This window comes from Macaca nemestrina, chromosome 16, assembly GCF_043159975.1.
Source record: "Macaca nemestrina isolate mMacNem1 chromosome 16, mMacNem.hap1, whole genome shotgun sequence".
In the NCBI taxonomy this organism is placed as follows: Eukaryota; Metazoa; Chordata; class Mammalia; order Primates; family Cercopithecidae; genus Macaca; species Macaca nemestrina.
The window spans coordinates 38,859,010-38,876,459 of NC_092140.1; the positions used below are offsets into that span (position 1 = coordinate 38,859,010).

At 37.1% G+C, this 17,450-nt stretch overlaps 1 protein-coding gene and 1 long non-coding RNA gene across 23 annotated transcripts in view; one reads left to right on the plus strand and one right to left on the minus strand.

Annotated features, from left to right (window-relative positions):
- LOC105481748 (uncharacterized) overlaps positions 1-9,736 on the minus strand; it is a 32,049-nt gene extending 22,313 nt beyond the window's left edge. The window contains exon 1 of the long non-coding RNA XR_011614736.1: positions 9,686-9,736. This is a non-coding gene — a long non-coding RNA (uncharacterized lncRNA). The remainder of the gene's footprint in view (positions 1-9,685) is intronic.
- Positions 1-17,450, plus strand: part of LOC139359089 (uncharacterized) — a 672,031-nt gene that overhangs the window by 437,185 nt on the left and 217,396 nt on the right. The window contains exon 7 of one of the 22 annotated variants that reach the window (XM_071081222.1): positions 10,181-10,273. The exons of the other annotated variants lie outside the window; for them this stretch is intronic. Coding sequence (XP_070937323.1) covers positions 10,181-10,273 — 93 coding nt within the window. The remainder of the gene's footprint in view (positions 1-10,180; positions 10,274-17,450) is intronic. 22 annotated transcript variants of the gene reach the window in all.

Consider the following 17,450-nt stretch of genomic DNA (forward strand, 5'->3'; position numbering starts at 1 on the left):
GGCATCCAAATACAAGAATCCCAAAGAATGCCTGGGAAATCAATTTCAAAAAGATTATTACCCAGGCACACAGTCATCAGGTTTTCTAAAGTCAAGATGAAGGAAAGAATCTTAAGAGGCATGAGTCAAAAGCATCAGGTAACCTAAAAAGGAAAACCTATCAGAGTAACAGCAGATGTCTCATTAGAAACCCTACAAGCTAGAAGGGACTGGGGTTCTATCTTTAGCCTCCTTAAAACAATTATCAGCCAGGAATTTTGTATCCAGCAAAATTAAGCTGCATAAAAACAAATATCTAGCAAAATTAAGCTGGATAAAAATAAAGGAAGGAAAGATACAGTCTTTTTCAGACAAACAAATACTGAGAGAATTTGCCATTACCAAGCCAGCACTACAAGAATCATTTAAAGGAGCTCTAGATGTTGAAACAAATTCCAGAAATATACCAAAATAAATCCTACTTAAAGCATAAATCTCACAGGACCTATATAACAATAACACAGTGAAAAAAGGGTATTTTGGCAACAAATAACATGATGAATAGAACAGTACCTCACATCTCAATACTAACATGGAATGTAAATGGCCTAAATGCACCAATTAAAAGATACAGAATGGCTGAATGGATAAGAATTCACCGACCAAGTTTCTGCTGTCTTCAGGAGACTCATCTAACACACAAGGACTCACATAAACTTAAGGTAAAGGGATGGAAAAAATATATTTCATGCAAATGAACACCAAAAGCAAGCAGGAATAGCTATTCTTATATCAGACAAAACAAACTTTAAAGAAACAGCAGTTAAAAAAGACAAAGAGGGACATTATATGATGATAAAAGGACTAGTCCAACAGGAAAATATCACAGTCCTAAATACATATGCATCTAACACTGGAGCTCCAAAATTTATAAAACAATTACTACTAGACCTAAAAAATGAGATAGACGGCAACAAAATAACAATGGGGATGTTTAGTACTCTGTTGATAGCACTAGACAGGTCATCAAGACAGAAAGTCAACAAAGAAACCATGGACTTAAACTATACCCTACAACAAATGGACTCAACAGATATTTACAGAACATTCTACCCAACAACTGCAGAATATCAGTTCTATTCATCAGCACATGGAACATTCTCGAAGATAGACCATATGATAGACCACAAAATAAGTCTTAGTAAATTTAAGAAAATAGAAATTATGTCAAGTACTCTTTTCAAATCACAGTGGAATAAAATTGGAAATCAACTCCAAAAGGAACCCCCAAAACCATGAAAACACGTGAAAATTAAATAACCCTACTCCTGAATGATCGCTGGGTCATCAGTGAAATCAAGGTAGAAATTTAAAATTCTTTGAACTCAATGATAATAGTGACACAACCTATCAAAACCACTGGGATACAGCAAAAGCAGTGCTAAGAGGAAAGTTCATAGCATTAAATGTCTACATCAAAAAGTCTGAAAGAGTACAAATAGACAGTCTAAGGTGACACCTCATGGAACTGGAGAAACAAGAACAATCAAAACCCAATCCCAGCAGAAGAAAAGAAATAACGAAGATTGGAGCAGAACTAAATGAAACAAACAAACAAAAAGGAAACAATACAAATGATAAATGAAACAAAAAGCGGTTTTTTGAAAAGATAAATATATACACCATTAGCAAGATTAACCAAGAAAAGAAGAGAGAAGATCCAAATAAGCTCAATTAGAAACTAAATGAGAGATACTACAACTGATAGAAAAACAAAAGATTATTCAAGGCTACTATGAACACATTTATGCACATAAACTATAAAACCTAGAGGAGATGTATAAATTCCTGGAAATATACAACCCTCCTAGATTAAACCAGGAAGATATGCAATCTCTGAAGAGACTAATAAGAAGCAGTGAGATTGAAATGGTAATAAAAAAATTGGCAACCAAAAATGTCCAGGTCCAGAAAGATTTACACCTGAATTCTAATCAAATGTTCAAAAAAGAATTGCTTCCAATCCTACTGACACTATTACAAAAAGTACAGAAAGAGGGAATCCTCCCTAAATCATTCTATGAAGCCAGTATCACCCCAATACCAAAACCAGGGAAAGATGTAACAATAGTAACAACAGCAAAACAATATCCCTAATGAACATAGATGCCAAAATCCTCAACAAATACTAGTGAATAAAATCTAACAGCATATCAAAAAGATAATCCACCATGATCAAGTGGGTTTCATACCAGTTATGCAGGGATGATTTAACATATGTAAGTCAATGAATGTGATATACCACATAAACAGAATTAGAAACAAAAATCTCATGACCATCTCAATAGACTCAGAAAAAGCATTTGACAAAATCCAGCATCCCTTTATGAGTAAAACCCTCAGCAAAATCGGCATACAAGGGACACACCTTAAGGTAATAAAAGCCATCTATGACAAACCCACAGTCAACATTGAACTGAGGGGTGAAAAGTCAAAAGCATTCCTCCTGAGAACTGAAACAAGACAAAGATGCTCACTTTCAGCACTTCTATTCAACACGGTACTGGAAGTCCTAGCTAGAGCAATAAGACAAGAGAAAGAAATAAAGGGCATCTAAATCAGTAAAGAGGAAGTCAAAAGTCACTGTTAGCTGATGATATGATCATATACCTAGAAAACCCTAAAACCTCAACCAAAAAGCCCCTAGAACTGGTAAGTGAATTCAGTAAAGTTTCAGGATACAAAATTAATGTACACAAATTAGTAGCTACGCTATATACCAACAGCAACCAAGCTGAGACTCAAATCAAGAACTCAACCCCTTTCACAATAGCTACAAAAAATTTAAATACTTAGGAGTCAACTTAGCCAAGGAGGTGAAAGACCTCTACAAGGAAAACTACAAAACACTGCTGAAAGAAATCACAGACAACACAAACACATGGAAACACATCTCATGCATGCCCATGTATGGGTAGAATCAATATCGTGAAAATGACCATACCACCAAAAGCAATCTACAAATTCAATGCAATTCCAATCAAAATACCACCATTGTTCTTCACAGAATTTGAAAAAACAATCATAAAATTCATATGGCACCAAAAAAGAGCCAAAGTAAGACTAAGCGAAATGAACAAATATGGAGACATCACACTACCTGACTTTATACTATAAGGCCATAGTCACCAAAACGGCATGGTACTGGTATAAAAATAGGCACATAGACCAATGGAACAGCATAGAGAACCCAGAAATAAAGCCAAATAATTACAGCCAACTGATCTTCAAAAAGCAAACAAAAACATAAAGTGGGGAAAGGACAGCCTATTCAACAAATGGTTTTGGGAAAATTGGCATGCCATATGTAGAAGAATGAAACTGGATCCTCATCTTTCACCTTATACAAAAATCAACTCAAAGTGGATCAAAGGCTTAAATCTAAGACCTGAAACCATAACCATTCTAGAAGATAACATCAGAAAAACCCTTCCAGACATTGGCTTAGGCAAAGACTTCATGTCCAAGAACCCAAAAGCAAATACAACAAATCAAAGATAAATAGATGGGACTTAATTAAACTAGAAGGTTTCTGCACAGCAAAAGAAATAATCAGCAGAGTTAACAGACAAGCCACAGAGTGTGAGAAAATCTTTGCAATGTATATATCTGACAAAGGACTAATACCCAGAATTATGAATAACTCAAATCAGCAATAAATAAATAAATAATCCCATCAAACGTGGGCCAAAGGCACGAATAGACAGTTCTCAAAAGCAGATATACAAATGGCCAACAAGCAAACGGAAAAATGCTCAGCATCAATAATTATCAGGGAAATGCAAATCAAAACCACAATGTGATAGCACTTCACTCTTGCAAGAATGGCCATAATAAAAAAATCAAAACATAATTGATATTGGAGGGGATGTAGTGAAAAGAGAATACTTTTAAACTGTTGATGAGAATGTAAACTAGTACAATCACTATGGAAAACACTGGAGATTCCTTAAAGAACTAAAAGTAGTTCTACTGTTTGATCCAGCAATCCCACTACTAGGTATCTACCCAGAGGAAAAGAAGTCATTGTACAAAAAAAGATACTTCACACGCATGTTTATAGCAGCACAATTTGCAATTGCAAAGATATGGAACCAGCTCAAGTGCTCATCAATCAATGAGTGGACAAAGAACATATATTATTTATATATATAAAATATATAATATATAAATATATATTACATATATTTTTATATATATAATATATATATATATGCAGCAACTTGAATGGATTTGGACACTATTATTCTAAGTGAAGTAACTCAGGACTGAAAAAACCAAACATATGTTCTCACTCATAAGTGGGAGCTAGGCTATGAGGACACAAAGGCATAAGAACGAAACATTGGACTTTGGAGACTCAGTGGAAGGAATGGGGGTTGGCGAGGGTTAAAAGACTACACGTTAGGTACAGTGTATACAGCTTGGGTGGTGGGTGCACCAAAATCTCAGAAATAACCACTAAAGAACTTATTTATGTAACTAACCACTACCTGTTCCTCAAAAACCTACCAAAATAAAAAAATAAAAAATTTATGAAAAGTAGACAGAAATGTAAAAAGGTACGTTATATATGCATGAAGTACACATATGCATTGTTTTATTAATCAGATAAAGGAAGAAATTTAAATTAAAAAAAATTCCCAGTTGACACATGTACTGATCCCCAGCACAAAGCACAGATAGAAATTTTAGTAGCCACGGTGCACTTCTAAGGAGCCCTTGTCAATGACCCTCAACTTCAAAGAAGTCATGTTTGAGGGGCCATCAAGGAAGTGATTCATTGATATAGGGGGCAAGGATCAGGCATGGTTTAGAATGAACATAAAAAATATCCTGTTCTTTTAACCAGCAGAAGACACTCAAACTTCCCTGACATCTATATCCAATGTCCATCCTTACTCCTTCTTTTCTGACACCTTGTATCCTAGCTTATCACTCAAGAGGAATTCAGTGAGCACTTACTATATACTCCTATGTGTCCATGTCAGTGCCACCCATCAGACCCTGAACAAATATAAAATCTAGAAAAAATAATGTTTGAGGTGATGGATATCTTAAATTTCCCAGATTTATCGTGACAGGTCCCCCAACAGGTTACTTAAGGGTGTATGTCCGCTGCTTGAATCCTTGACAGCTGGATAATAAGCCAAAGCCATGGTTCCCAGCCAAGGAACCGGTGTCTCTGAGAACTCAAACATCCAGAGAGTATCTGAGAACCTACCAATGCTCAAACACAGTAGTAAAAGAGCCAAAATATTACCTTAAAAGCAGTTTAGAGACAGGAGGTAGGGCAGATATCCAGCGCTCTCCTGTAGCTGTCCAGGAGTTCCCCGTATATAAGCACGAATAAACTCATCTACTTGTCAAACTGGACTTGCTTTAGTCATTGTTTGTTCTCTTGGTTCCTTCCCAGTTTGAGGAAGACATTACACTTCCAAGTTTTTCTCACAACACTGGATTTTTTATTATACATTTAATGCATGTATCAAAGTATCACATGTATTCCATAAATATGTGCAATTATGTATCAAAGTCTCAATTTTCTTATTTTTTGCATCAGGTAAAGCTAGAATTTAGCTTACCCTTTTCAACTGTTACAGTTTTTAATGTTAGTTATATAAATAATTAAAATGTAAATGCCTACTTTGGGGTAACTCCTCTATCAAACAGAACAGATCATTTGGTAATCTTCAATAGGGTAATCCTTTAGTATTATAACTACACTTGGTATAATAACTATTAAAATAAACTTAGAATTCACTCAGCAGTAGGAAAGTTGAGAATTATATACCTATGTATTTCTTATTATAACATTTAATAGTATATTGAAAATGCATCACCTTTGACAGAAACAAAGCGAACACTGGGGAATAAACACACTGGTCTGTTTCAGTTCTCCTAAACCAAATAGAATTTGTGAATTAAAATTTGTGTTGCACCTCAGAGAACCAGAGATTACCTGATTGTTGGGTTATTGGTTAGTTTATTGGGACTCAAGGTGAATCTTTTCGTGTGCAAAAGTAAGCAGCTGATACGATGCAGAAGACACTAGCATATCCTAATTTAAAACAGTTAAAAGAATATCTGTTGACTGCAAATGATGACTACATGAGTAAATGGTATAAAATCCCTGAAGCCATGCACTTAGGCAAACTCCCCTGCTAGGTCTGAGATACCACAAACCTAATAAGTAGTGGGCAGAAGAATACAATGTCTTAGATATGATTGGCCATGAGTTTGTCCTTTGGTCTGCGATGCATTTGGCAGGGTGAAGATGACTGTAGTTGGGATGTAGATGTGCTGTGTTTCAGTGGTACACACTTCACTGGGGTCAGTGATAACCTCTATAGCTATATCAGGGAGACAGGTTTCCAAAAAAGAGGCTAATTTTGTTTCTAGTAAGAAAGGATTCTGAAGCTATCCATCCATATAAATTTTTAGTTAGTGTTAAGCAATTGTTGTAATTGTAATTGGTTACAGTAATTTACTAAATAAATTAATTACTTGATGAAGTAATTAACTACTTTGGAGAGGTAAATATTAAAGAAATTAGTAATAAGGGTGTGCTAAAGAACAGAACTATTTATTGAACTTGCTAACCTCAACAAGAACAAGCTCCTCACATGCCAGCAGTACACTTTGATAAAATGGTTTCTTTTCCCTCCCTCCCTCCCTCCCTCCCTCCCTCCCTCCCTCCCTCCCTCCCTCCCTCCCTCCCTCCCTCCCTCCCTCCCTTCCTTCCTTCCTTCCTTCCTTCCTTCCTTCCTTCCTTCCTTCCTTCCTTCCTTCCTTCCTTCCTTCCTACCTTCCTTCCCTTTCTGAGACAGGGTCATACTCTCTTGCCCAAGCTACAGTGCAGTGGCGTAATCATTATTCACTGCAGCCTTGACTTCCTGGGCTCAAGCAATCCTCCCACCTCAGCCTCCCAAGTAGCTGGGACTACAGGTGTGCACCACCACATCTAGCTAATATTTAAGCTTTTTATATTGCCCGGCTGGTCTTGAACTCCTGGACTCAAGCAATTCTCCTGCCTTGGCCTCCCAAAATGCTGGGACTACAGACATGAAATACTATGCCCAGCTAAATTTTATTTTCAGATGGAACAGTTTATACTTTGTTCTATAGAATCATTTTGAAAGTTTTCTATTATACAGCCAGCTATCATATTGGTGGTCATGAATACACTGGTTACCTGACATGTGCATTAAGTGATTCAAAGCTCAGTGGGAGTGAAAGTTGGGATAACTAACACATTTTCCATGGAGTCTCCTTTCAATTGTGAACTAAATTTCCAGGAAAGAGCTTTCCAGCCATTTTAGGAAAAGGAGGAGGAATAAAAGACACACCCAGGTAATTTCACTTACGCAAGCTTGGACAGAGAGTCCCTTCATTCATGTAAATCAAAGCTTGTGATTATGGCAGTGCTATCTCTCTGAAATGAATAAGCATCACTATGGGAAACAATTTTTATCCTTCATCAGGATCTGCAGATAGGAAAAAAATACACCAAAAATCGACAATTGCTAATGCTGAGGCTAACTTAGCGCCTACTCTTAAGGCAAAACTTCTAAACAGTGTCACTTGCCAACAACAAATTAGCACTGACTGGGTGCAGTGGCTCAAGCCTGTGATGCCAGCACTTTGGGAGGCCAAGGTGAGCGGATCACTTGAGGCCAGGAGTTCAAGACCAACCTGGCCAACATGGTGAAACCCCATCTCTACTAAAAATACAAAAAAAAAATTAGCTGGGCATGGTGGCACACGACTGTTATCCCAGCTACTCAGGAGGCTGAAGCACAAGAATCTCTTGGACCTGGGAGGCAGAGGTTGCAGTGAGCCGAGATCACGCCACTGCACTCCAGACTAGGCAATAGAGAGAGACTCTGTCTCAAAAAAAACAAAACAAAACAAAAACAAAAACAAAAATAAAAAACAAACCAAAAACAAATGACACACACACACAAAATTGCATTGCTCACTTATCATAATTTCCAACAAGCTTTGATACTCTAGTGAGATTTTTATTCAGAATAACTATTTGTTACTGTCCTAATAAATCAGCAAATATCATTAGAGACCATGTTACAAAGCTCCTGAGGAATGCTGTTTCTCTGCAATAAAAAGGATGCAATGTAGAACTATTGAATTATGCTGCTAAAGTAGTTTATATTTCCTTTTACATGAAGCGTAGAAGAGAGGGTGCCCTCAGAGAATATAAACAATAATGATGGTTTCTCTCTAAGACATTGGAATTTTGGTGAGCAGTAACATCTTACTAGTTCTTTCCCTGAGTAGTGACATTTCTCCTTTTAGAAATGTATTTACCATGTTGGCCACATAACTTTCTCCTATTTGGGCCTCAGGCCCTTCTGCATTTCTCCCGATTAGAAGTGATGAGCTTTAGTTAACCGAAAATCCCAGCGGTAAAGGGATTTTGTTAAGGGCTGTGATCAAACCCAGCTATCTCCTTCTTTACTTATTCTATATTCAGTGTCAGACTCTTGCTGCAAATCTTTGTTACTTTTATGATTAGAGAGTTTTCTCAAGGGAGATGGTCTTCCATGGAAAGAATTAAATGCGCATTAGCAAGTCTGACCCTTTAGGGTATGTTTATACGAACACTATTAGTTCTTGGATAAAATCTGTAAGGCTCAGAGCAGGATTAAGATTTCATATATAGACCTCAATCTCTCAGGGCATTATAAATCATTAAAACTGTCCTGGAGGCATGCTCAAGAGCCATGGGATATCTATTAATACTTTTTATGGGTGTGGTTTCAATGGAGATTTTAAATAAATGAGCTATTATTTTTGAGCCAGACAAAGTGCTTTTTCACATGTGATAAAAGTGGCTGCACAAAAATGCTGGAGACTGTGTTTAGGCTCATGCTTACACATACTGTAGATTCAAATTGTTTCCACTTTAAGAATGCAGACACTAGTAATCATTTACTTTTATTTAAAAATAAATATTAAAAGATATAATTTATTTACGAAATTTTTTTTCAACAAGGAATTCTAAAAACGTTTTACTCAGGAAAGTCATTTTGATTCCCTGAGAATCCCATCTAAAAATTTATGAGAAGAATTTAGTAATTCATTCCTTTGAAAAACATTGCATTATATTTCCCTTCTACAGGGAGATATGTAGAACAATTGTGTGCTTCTTCAACTTCCAAATAGTTTATATCCAATTAAAATGTCCTTGAAGGAGAAAAGTCAAAGAGTGGCAGAATTCAGACTGGATAGATGGTGTAGCATGGGTACGTCAATCAAATTTATGGAGAGAGAAATATGAAATGTGACTCCCACCCTCATCCATTGTGCATTTTTGTAGTATTGTTGGTGAAGTTATATTCCTTTTCCATGCCTGCTAGTGCTGTGAGATTCCTCTGCCCCTACTCCCATCTCACAATGTGGTTTAAACTGGGTCATCAGTCAAACCCTGAGGATAAATCTGTGTTTATGATGTAGAAACTCATGAACGTCAATGAATGTTCATTACCCACTGTGCCCTGCTCTTTCGGTTACGTGCAGTTGAAAACACTAATAGTTTTGTGGGACCCACTTGGACCTCCAGAGTCAGTATAATAATAATTTTCAAGTGAAAACGTTTGAGCTAAGATACAGAAAGAAATCATACCTGAACTTCTTTTATTGGGCTAAAGCAGAACTTCCAGAAAATGCAGCTGCTCTGCACTCCCCTCCAAGGCAGTTTTCTGAGAATTCAGCTGCCGTGGAGACAGAGTTTCCATTTTCCTTAGCATCAAAAGCCCAATAGAACCCTCCATGCCTTCCCATGGAAGCTCTCCCTCCCTTCCCTGCCTCCACATTTTTTCAAATGTGGAATAAAAATCCTTTATCTCTGGCTATTGACTTACTCATCACTGAGTCTGTATAAATAAACCTTGTCTTTTCTCCTCTCTTTATCTTTCTTTTTCTTTTCTTTTTCTTTTTGGAGACAGTGTCCCACTCTATGACCCAGGCTGGAGTGCAATGACACAAACACAGCTTATTGCAGCCTTGACCTACCAACCCCCCAGGCTCAAGTGATCCTCCCACCTCAGTGCCTGAGTATCTGGGACTACGGGCACACACCATTATGCCCAGCTAATATTTAAATTTTTTTTTTTTGTAGAGACAGGGTCTTACTGTGTTTTCCAGGCTGGTCTCAAACTCCTGGGCTCACGAGATCCTTCCACCATGGCCTTCCAAAGTGCTGGAATTACAGGTATGAGCCACCACACTCTGCGTCTCTTCTTTTAATCTATTGTCAGTTAATTTGCAAGCTTCCAAACACTGGACGCAAGTTGGAAAATGACAAGTTTTCCTCTGGACAGTGTTTTCATATAAAGCAATGAATGGGTCATTGTACAAGGAAATTGCATGGGATGGTTCTCCTTGGTAGAAAGCCCAGTGGACTATCCCTTTTTGTAGAGTTAAGATTGATTCTGTGTTTCTATGTCTGTTTCTTTGTTCCATACCTGTGGCACAATTAAAAGGCAAAGGATAGCTTATCATTTACATTGTAAAGCTAGAGAAAATTTGTTCAATATATCAATATATAATATTTGTCTCATACAGATGAAGCACTAATTATGCTTCACTTTATAGAGCATTGGTTTTATGATAACAAAGTTAACATTAGCTTATTTTAGAACATTGTTATGATGCATATAGATGACTATAAAGGGATTACTAAACTAAGGCAAGGAACATTTGGCTCAGTCTTCCTTGTGTCTGCACAAATCAAAATGTAAATACAGGCGCAGTGGCTCACGCCTGTAATCTCAACACTTTGGGAGGCCGAGGTGGGTGGATCATGAAGTCAAGAGATCAAGACTCCACCTCTACTAAACTCTGTCTCAACTAAAACACTACAAAAAATATCTCTGGGCATGATGCCGCGAGCCTGTAGTCCCAGCTACTTGGGAGCCTGAGGCAGGAGAGTCGCTTGAACCCGGGAAGTGGAGATTGCAGTGAGCCGAGATCAGGCCACTGCACTCCAGCCTGGCAACAGAGCAAGCCTCCGTCTCAAAAAAAAAAAAAAAAAAAAAAAAAATTAAAAAAAAGTAAAGACCCCGTTTGTGGCTGGAAGCTAATCAAGTATCAGCTATAGGGAGGAATATTGTAGCGATTAGGTGAAAAGAAATACAGAATACAACCCCTCAAAATAGAGTCCAAAAGTGATTAACTATATTCAAAATAGTTTGAGGGTATTAAAGTTGATTTTGGAACAACCAGCAGACACTAAAAGGAGGGTCTAGAGAACAAGAGGAATCAAAGGTTCATGAACACAATTGGTTCAGGGGTGAAGGGTGTTGGGCAAACCAGGAAGGGAAGTGATTGCATCAGGAAGATACAGTTGACAAGTAGCTGGAAATTCATTTGCTTTATCACCAGTTAGATTTAACCTAGAGAATTCCTCCTTGAGTGGCAGCTAATTTTTCTTACATTTGCTTTCCTTAAAATGATTCCACTCTAGGTTTCTAAGGGAGATTATATAGTCTTTATCCAGTAGACATAAAAATAAACCTGGAGCCCATATAACCTAAAGTAAGAATATATAGTCAACCTACATAACAAAAAGGGAGAGGTTCCCTAAAAGGAAGTGATGTTTGTTCTGGAATGGGACATTGCAATGGGACATCTGCAATGGGACATTGCAATCATTTACTATGATGTGCATATTGAGGGAGGTACTCCAAATTGGAGTAGAGGATCTCTTAGGTCAGATTCTGATATCCTTTGGCAAGATATCCTTTATGTGACACATGAAGTAGAGGATCTCTTAGGTCAGATTCTGTCAAGTTACCAGCAGAAGCTACAGATAATAAAATTTTAATAATACCATTATTCTGTCAGTGAAAATGGTAACATTACAAGGGGTAAGAGTCGTATTTTGGTATGGAGTCTTATTCTACATCTTGAGAAAAGCTGCCTGCATCATGAAGTCATCAATTTCTTGTCCTGGTTTGCAGTCTCAATGTCTCTGGTTATGGAACCAAACAGCCCGATGAACTTTCTGTGTGGCTTGTACATCATGCATAAGACTTGTTCTTTAAAACTAACTTAAGCTAATAGGGCTTTAGAAACAGAGCAGTTCCTGTTTTTAATAATTCCATGGAAGAAAGTTGGATAGGAGGGAGCTGGAATAATTTAGAATTTAGTCTAGTCTATAGGTAGATAACAAGAACTTGAAACTAATGCACAGGCCTATAATCTAAAACTGGTGTATAATGGTTTTTCTTTTAGAAACATAACTTTTTCTCTCTACTTGATTACACAGGAATCTCAGATTCAAAAACCTTTTGAAGCTAGAAAGCCAAACCAGGGCAGATTTTCAATTTTACTACTGTTTTAAGATTCCTGGACCTGCTAGGCAGTGACAGCTTTCACTCACTCACTGTTAAGACTGGGAACCCTTGAAGCCAGACTTTCTATGCACATTCTCAAATACTATATTCCAGTCAAAGCCTTAGTAACATAACCAATGTTTCTAACTGTGCTCTGTTGTAAAGAGAGATTTTTATTGAACTTATGCAAATATCCATATTGCCATAACAGTACTCATAAACAATTCCTGAATGTCAGAGGGATCAACTAGGGAGAAAAGGCAAATGTTTCCATCTTTGTTCAAAAAGTATACTTTACCAAATGGCTGTAAGCTATAGATAGCTAAAGAGAGAACATTTCCTTAGATCTGGAAAACAAAACATTTAAGTAATGATCCAATAATGTTTCAAATAAAAGTCATAAAAACAATACCTTCATCAATGTGCTTAATCACATGTACTTAATTTTTATTCTCCTTGATTTTGATCAGCAGCTTCCTAAATCCATCTGTTCTTTATTAGAGTTTTGGAAAATTTTTATTTAGTCCATTGATCTTAAAGTTATTGGAAACCCGTATATGAGAGTACGTATGGTCTCAAGTTAATGGAAGATAGTGTTAGCATTCTGATATTCTCTTTCCCTTCTCCGGGAGGTGAGAATGATGGGAAGAAAAGGCAAATTGGAATGTTAGGCTGTTGTGCCTTCTGTCTTGTTGTCTTTTGTAGCATGGCCCTCTTGGCTACCGAATGTGTGACATTTCCTGCCAGCATTGTCAAAACTGCAGTGTCTACTCAGATCATGATCAATTGCAGCTGAGAGAATTGACTACTAAGTTGCATAAGAATAGGGTAAAAATTGTGTTTTTTAAAACAAGCCAAATAAAAATGTAAATGTCATCACTGGGCGTGAATCCATATTGATGGTGGTATAGTAAAAGACACTGGAAACAATTGTGAAAAATGTATTGTCCTGGGGATCAGAAGACCAATTTAGATCCACCCCCTTCGTTACTAGTTTGTGCCCTCAATCAGGCTGCTTTTGAGAGGCCTCACACTCAATAATTGTACGTTGCTGAATTGTAGCACATACTGTCGGAATGTGGAACTCCAAATGTCATTCTGCATAAAACGAGTAGAATTGGCATGACAGACATAAATACTCTGTGGATTAGGAAATCTTACAAAATAATTTCAAAACAGGTTTCTGGCGTTGCTATTATGAATTGAGGAAAGGTAAAGTTCTCTTTAGTTGAGTCCTTCATTTCATGAGGTGTAGGCAAAAATTAGAATTTTTCCTGAAACCTATGCATCAAAACTTTGCCTAGCTCAACACAAAACTATTAAGTTTGAGTGTATTATTACTGTTAATAATTATAGTTTGGGGAGAAAAAGTGGAATGATGGAGCTGGACTAAATTCCTTGCCTTGAAGACTTGGAAAAATAAAGGAAGTTGAGGCAAAGAGTACCCAAGGTTTAGAATCATACTCCTGTGTCTGCAGTAATAAGAAGGCCAGGGGCAAATGTCCTGCTGTGTGTGATCTTCTCCGGCATGAGTTTGTACTAAGTGAACCTAAGGCTAAATAACTCAGTCTCAGTACTGGGACAGAGATTAAGAAACTGCCTTGGCTCTACCAAGCATCCCAGTTACTTTGTGTATCTGATGCCCAGGATGAAAACAAGTCTTTGACTTCTGAAGCCAAACAAGTTTTTCTTTGTTTGTTATGACGCATAGATATTAATGTTCACAAGTAAAAACTCAACCAAAATTTTCTACACAAGACGTTGGACTTTTTTTTTAAAAAAAAAGAAGCTTATTTTTCTTAGCATATTGGAAAGTTTTTGAAATGAACAAGTCAGTCATCTTGGAAATCATACTGTCTCAAGCTCAAACTCCTCTGTGGAGTTTTGTTAGACCATCTTTTTAGCCATGATTCAAGAAAGACACTTCTAGCCTAACAAATAAACCTTTTAACAAATATCTGAGCCACATTTCTTTCATAACAATTTTATTTCATGATTTCCACATCCAAAAGCAGTTGGGGTAACAGTAAATTTAGATAATATCCTGGAAAAGATGTTACTCACTTTTTAGTACTGATATGTATGCAATATTTAGCATCTATCATTTTTTATTTGTTGTTTAAAAATCAGAGCTAAATTTATTTAAGTTATTAAACTGGTCCAGTACAACATAATGATGAAAATTCTTATTAGGTTACCATCTCTGATATGTTACATAGTTTCCTGCTTAGAAGAATCATTTTGTGTCAATTTTTCTAAATTTCTCATCACACTCAGTTCCTTATGTCAAACAGCATGTGATGGCCTTTGATCAAAGGCAAAAAAATCTGAACTGTTAAAACAAATAGAAGAAATGGGCAATGATGCTTCAGAAATATTTGTTTGCTTACTTAAGTGTAAACTGGATTGTATCTTTTAAACATGGCTTGCATCCTATTATGAATTGCTATTTTAAAGATTAATATCATTTTATCCTAATATTAAAGACTTTCATATTTTGTTGACATCAGTTACACTGCAGAAAAAAAATTTTCTGAGATAAGTTACACAACCTTGTGGATAATCACTATGATCTTGTAGAACAGTTTATTAGCTATAGAAGATTAAGTGACAGTTTAAAAATATTGCTTGGGATCATCTAAACTCATCCCATTAGAAGATAAAAGCAGTGTACATTTAACATTGAAGCTGAAGGTTTTTTAATCAGGTGATTATGTCTATGGCTATGTGACCTTCTTAAATAAAGCAATATGGGAAGTTCGATTTTCAAATCGTAGAGAATATTGAGCTATCGAGGGAGAATCTGGTATAAGGTCAAAGAGCAATAGGACTGAGAAAATTGTAATGATTATAGAATAATTAAGCTCAGTTTTTTTCTACTTGAAGACAGAGAGGGCAAAACCATAAAACTATTCATTGGCTATGTCCTTAAAACTTTTCTTTTGTGGTTATTCTTGAGAAGTAAGAGGCACTCAGCTTAAAAATGAGATATGAATTTCAGGGATGATACCTTAATTTTACTACTATTTTTGTCTTTATTTTACTATTTAAGATGTTTTATTTTCCCACATTCCAGAACTTCAACTTTTCCATTAATCCATTTGTGCTTTTTGGTGACATAATCATTCTTAAATTTGAAGAATAATCACTTATAATCTCGTTTACCTAGCCCATCTTTGCATGTGAAGTGTTTCTTCATAACTGGTCAACCTTTATACTTAGTGAACCAGACACTCTCCATCTGAAAGCTTCAGGTACTCCTACTCTTTGTATTCTTCTCAGGCACTGTGAACTTTCCTGAGGATTATTCTGTCGACTGTAGGGTGAACATCATGTGGATTTTTTCTGTCTTATTTTAGGTGTGCAGGAAAGTACACACATAGGCAGTCCCTAGTGGAGAGGGCACTGATTAACCTCTGCTCACACCGAGGCTGCCCATTGCTAATAGTTTAAAATTTCTTATTGTTACTCCTTTACTCAAACACTTGCAATAGATCTTCATAATGTATAGACAAGGGGAAAAGTTCTCTGTCCAGCATTCAAAGGTTCTCAAAATGGGCCCTCTCAGCTTCACTCCTCACCCAAAGAAATCTAGCCTCTTCTTTGGGTTTGATCTTAGCCTAGAATCTGTCTCTAGGTAAAAAGAAAAAAAAAAAAAAAAAAGAGTCCACCATCAATTTCACTGCTTTGGGATGAAGTCAGGCTCATGCTAGATCCTTGCCCTAACCTTTTGCCTCACTTCCAGTGGCTTAGTGTTGCCCCAAAACAACTCCAATCTCCCTGTCCCTGGGAACATAAACATCTCTAATTTTCCTTCCAGCTGGAGGTGGGTATGTGACTTAATTTTGGGCAATAAGATGTAAGGTACATCTCCCGTGAACTTCTCAGAAATATCTTCCCCATGATTAAAAGGCAGAGGATCACAAAAACAGACCAGTGCCTGTTCTCCATTCTTTCACTTTCAGACCATGTGTGAGCTGGTGTGACTTTCGCAGCTTAAACAACCAAGTTGCAACCCAAAAGCAATAAACAAGAGTCCCAAAGCCAATATGAGGAAGGCAGGAGAGGTGGGAGAGGATGGCGTGGGGAAATTCCTGGGTCTTGATCTCCATGCCATCTTTGGGAATGCTTAACTCCACACTTCTTGCCAAGTAAACAATAAATGCCAGAATGGTTAAAGGGAACAATAAATGCCGGAATGTTTAATGAGGGAACTACTGTATCCAAACCATGTTAACTAATACATTAAGGTTCTGATCCATTCACCAGCCCTATATCTGCATTTCTGTTTTGGTTCTTTGCTAGATACCAAAATTTTTTCAACACTAGACTTTTTTCCAAGTATCTCCACATTCCTAAAATTTGCTGATGGACCTCGCCTATGCTTACTTCAAGTTTACTTGCTCAGGTTTCTATGTACTGGTTGTATATCAGTGATACAGAGTCCACCCATGCTCTGGCTCTCAGGAACATTCCCGGATGGCTCTGCTCGGTTCTGCCTTGCTCAGGGAGTGGAGTTCCCTCTTCTCCTGAGTTATCCAAGTTCCTCACCCCCAGGAGCTTCCAAATGTCCGCAGTTGTTGGGCCACGGTGGATCATAGGAAGTGACATAGTGAAGTCTGGCTGTACGTGTGTAAACAGTTGGGTTCTAAGTCCTTTCCCCTTTTCTCCTGGATCTATGCAAGAAAGAAAAAGAAAGAAAGAAAAAAAAAAGAGATAATCTTTCTCCGTTTTTATTTATGATGTCTCACTATGTTGTCAGGCTGGTCTTGAACATCTCATGTCAAGCAATCCTCTCACCTTGGCCTCTCAAAGCACTAGGATTACAGGCATGAGCAACCATGCCCAGCCTCTCCCACTTTTAGAAATTGCATTGTTTTTAGAAATTGCATTGTATCTGCTCTTTCCTCTCCAGAATGAATAACTCCTCTACTTTATCTTAGCTCTTTCTTTAGTCCCAAATTTGCCTTGTCTTTGAGGAAAATATACTTTACAAACATGTATCTGAACTAAATGTAGGCAAGTGTCTTTGAGTCCTTGTTTCTCCTTTGT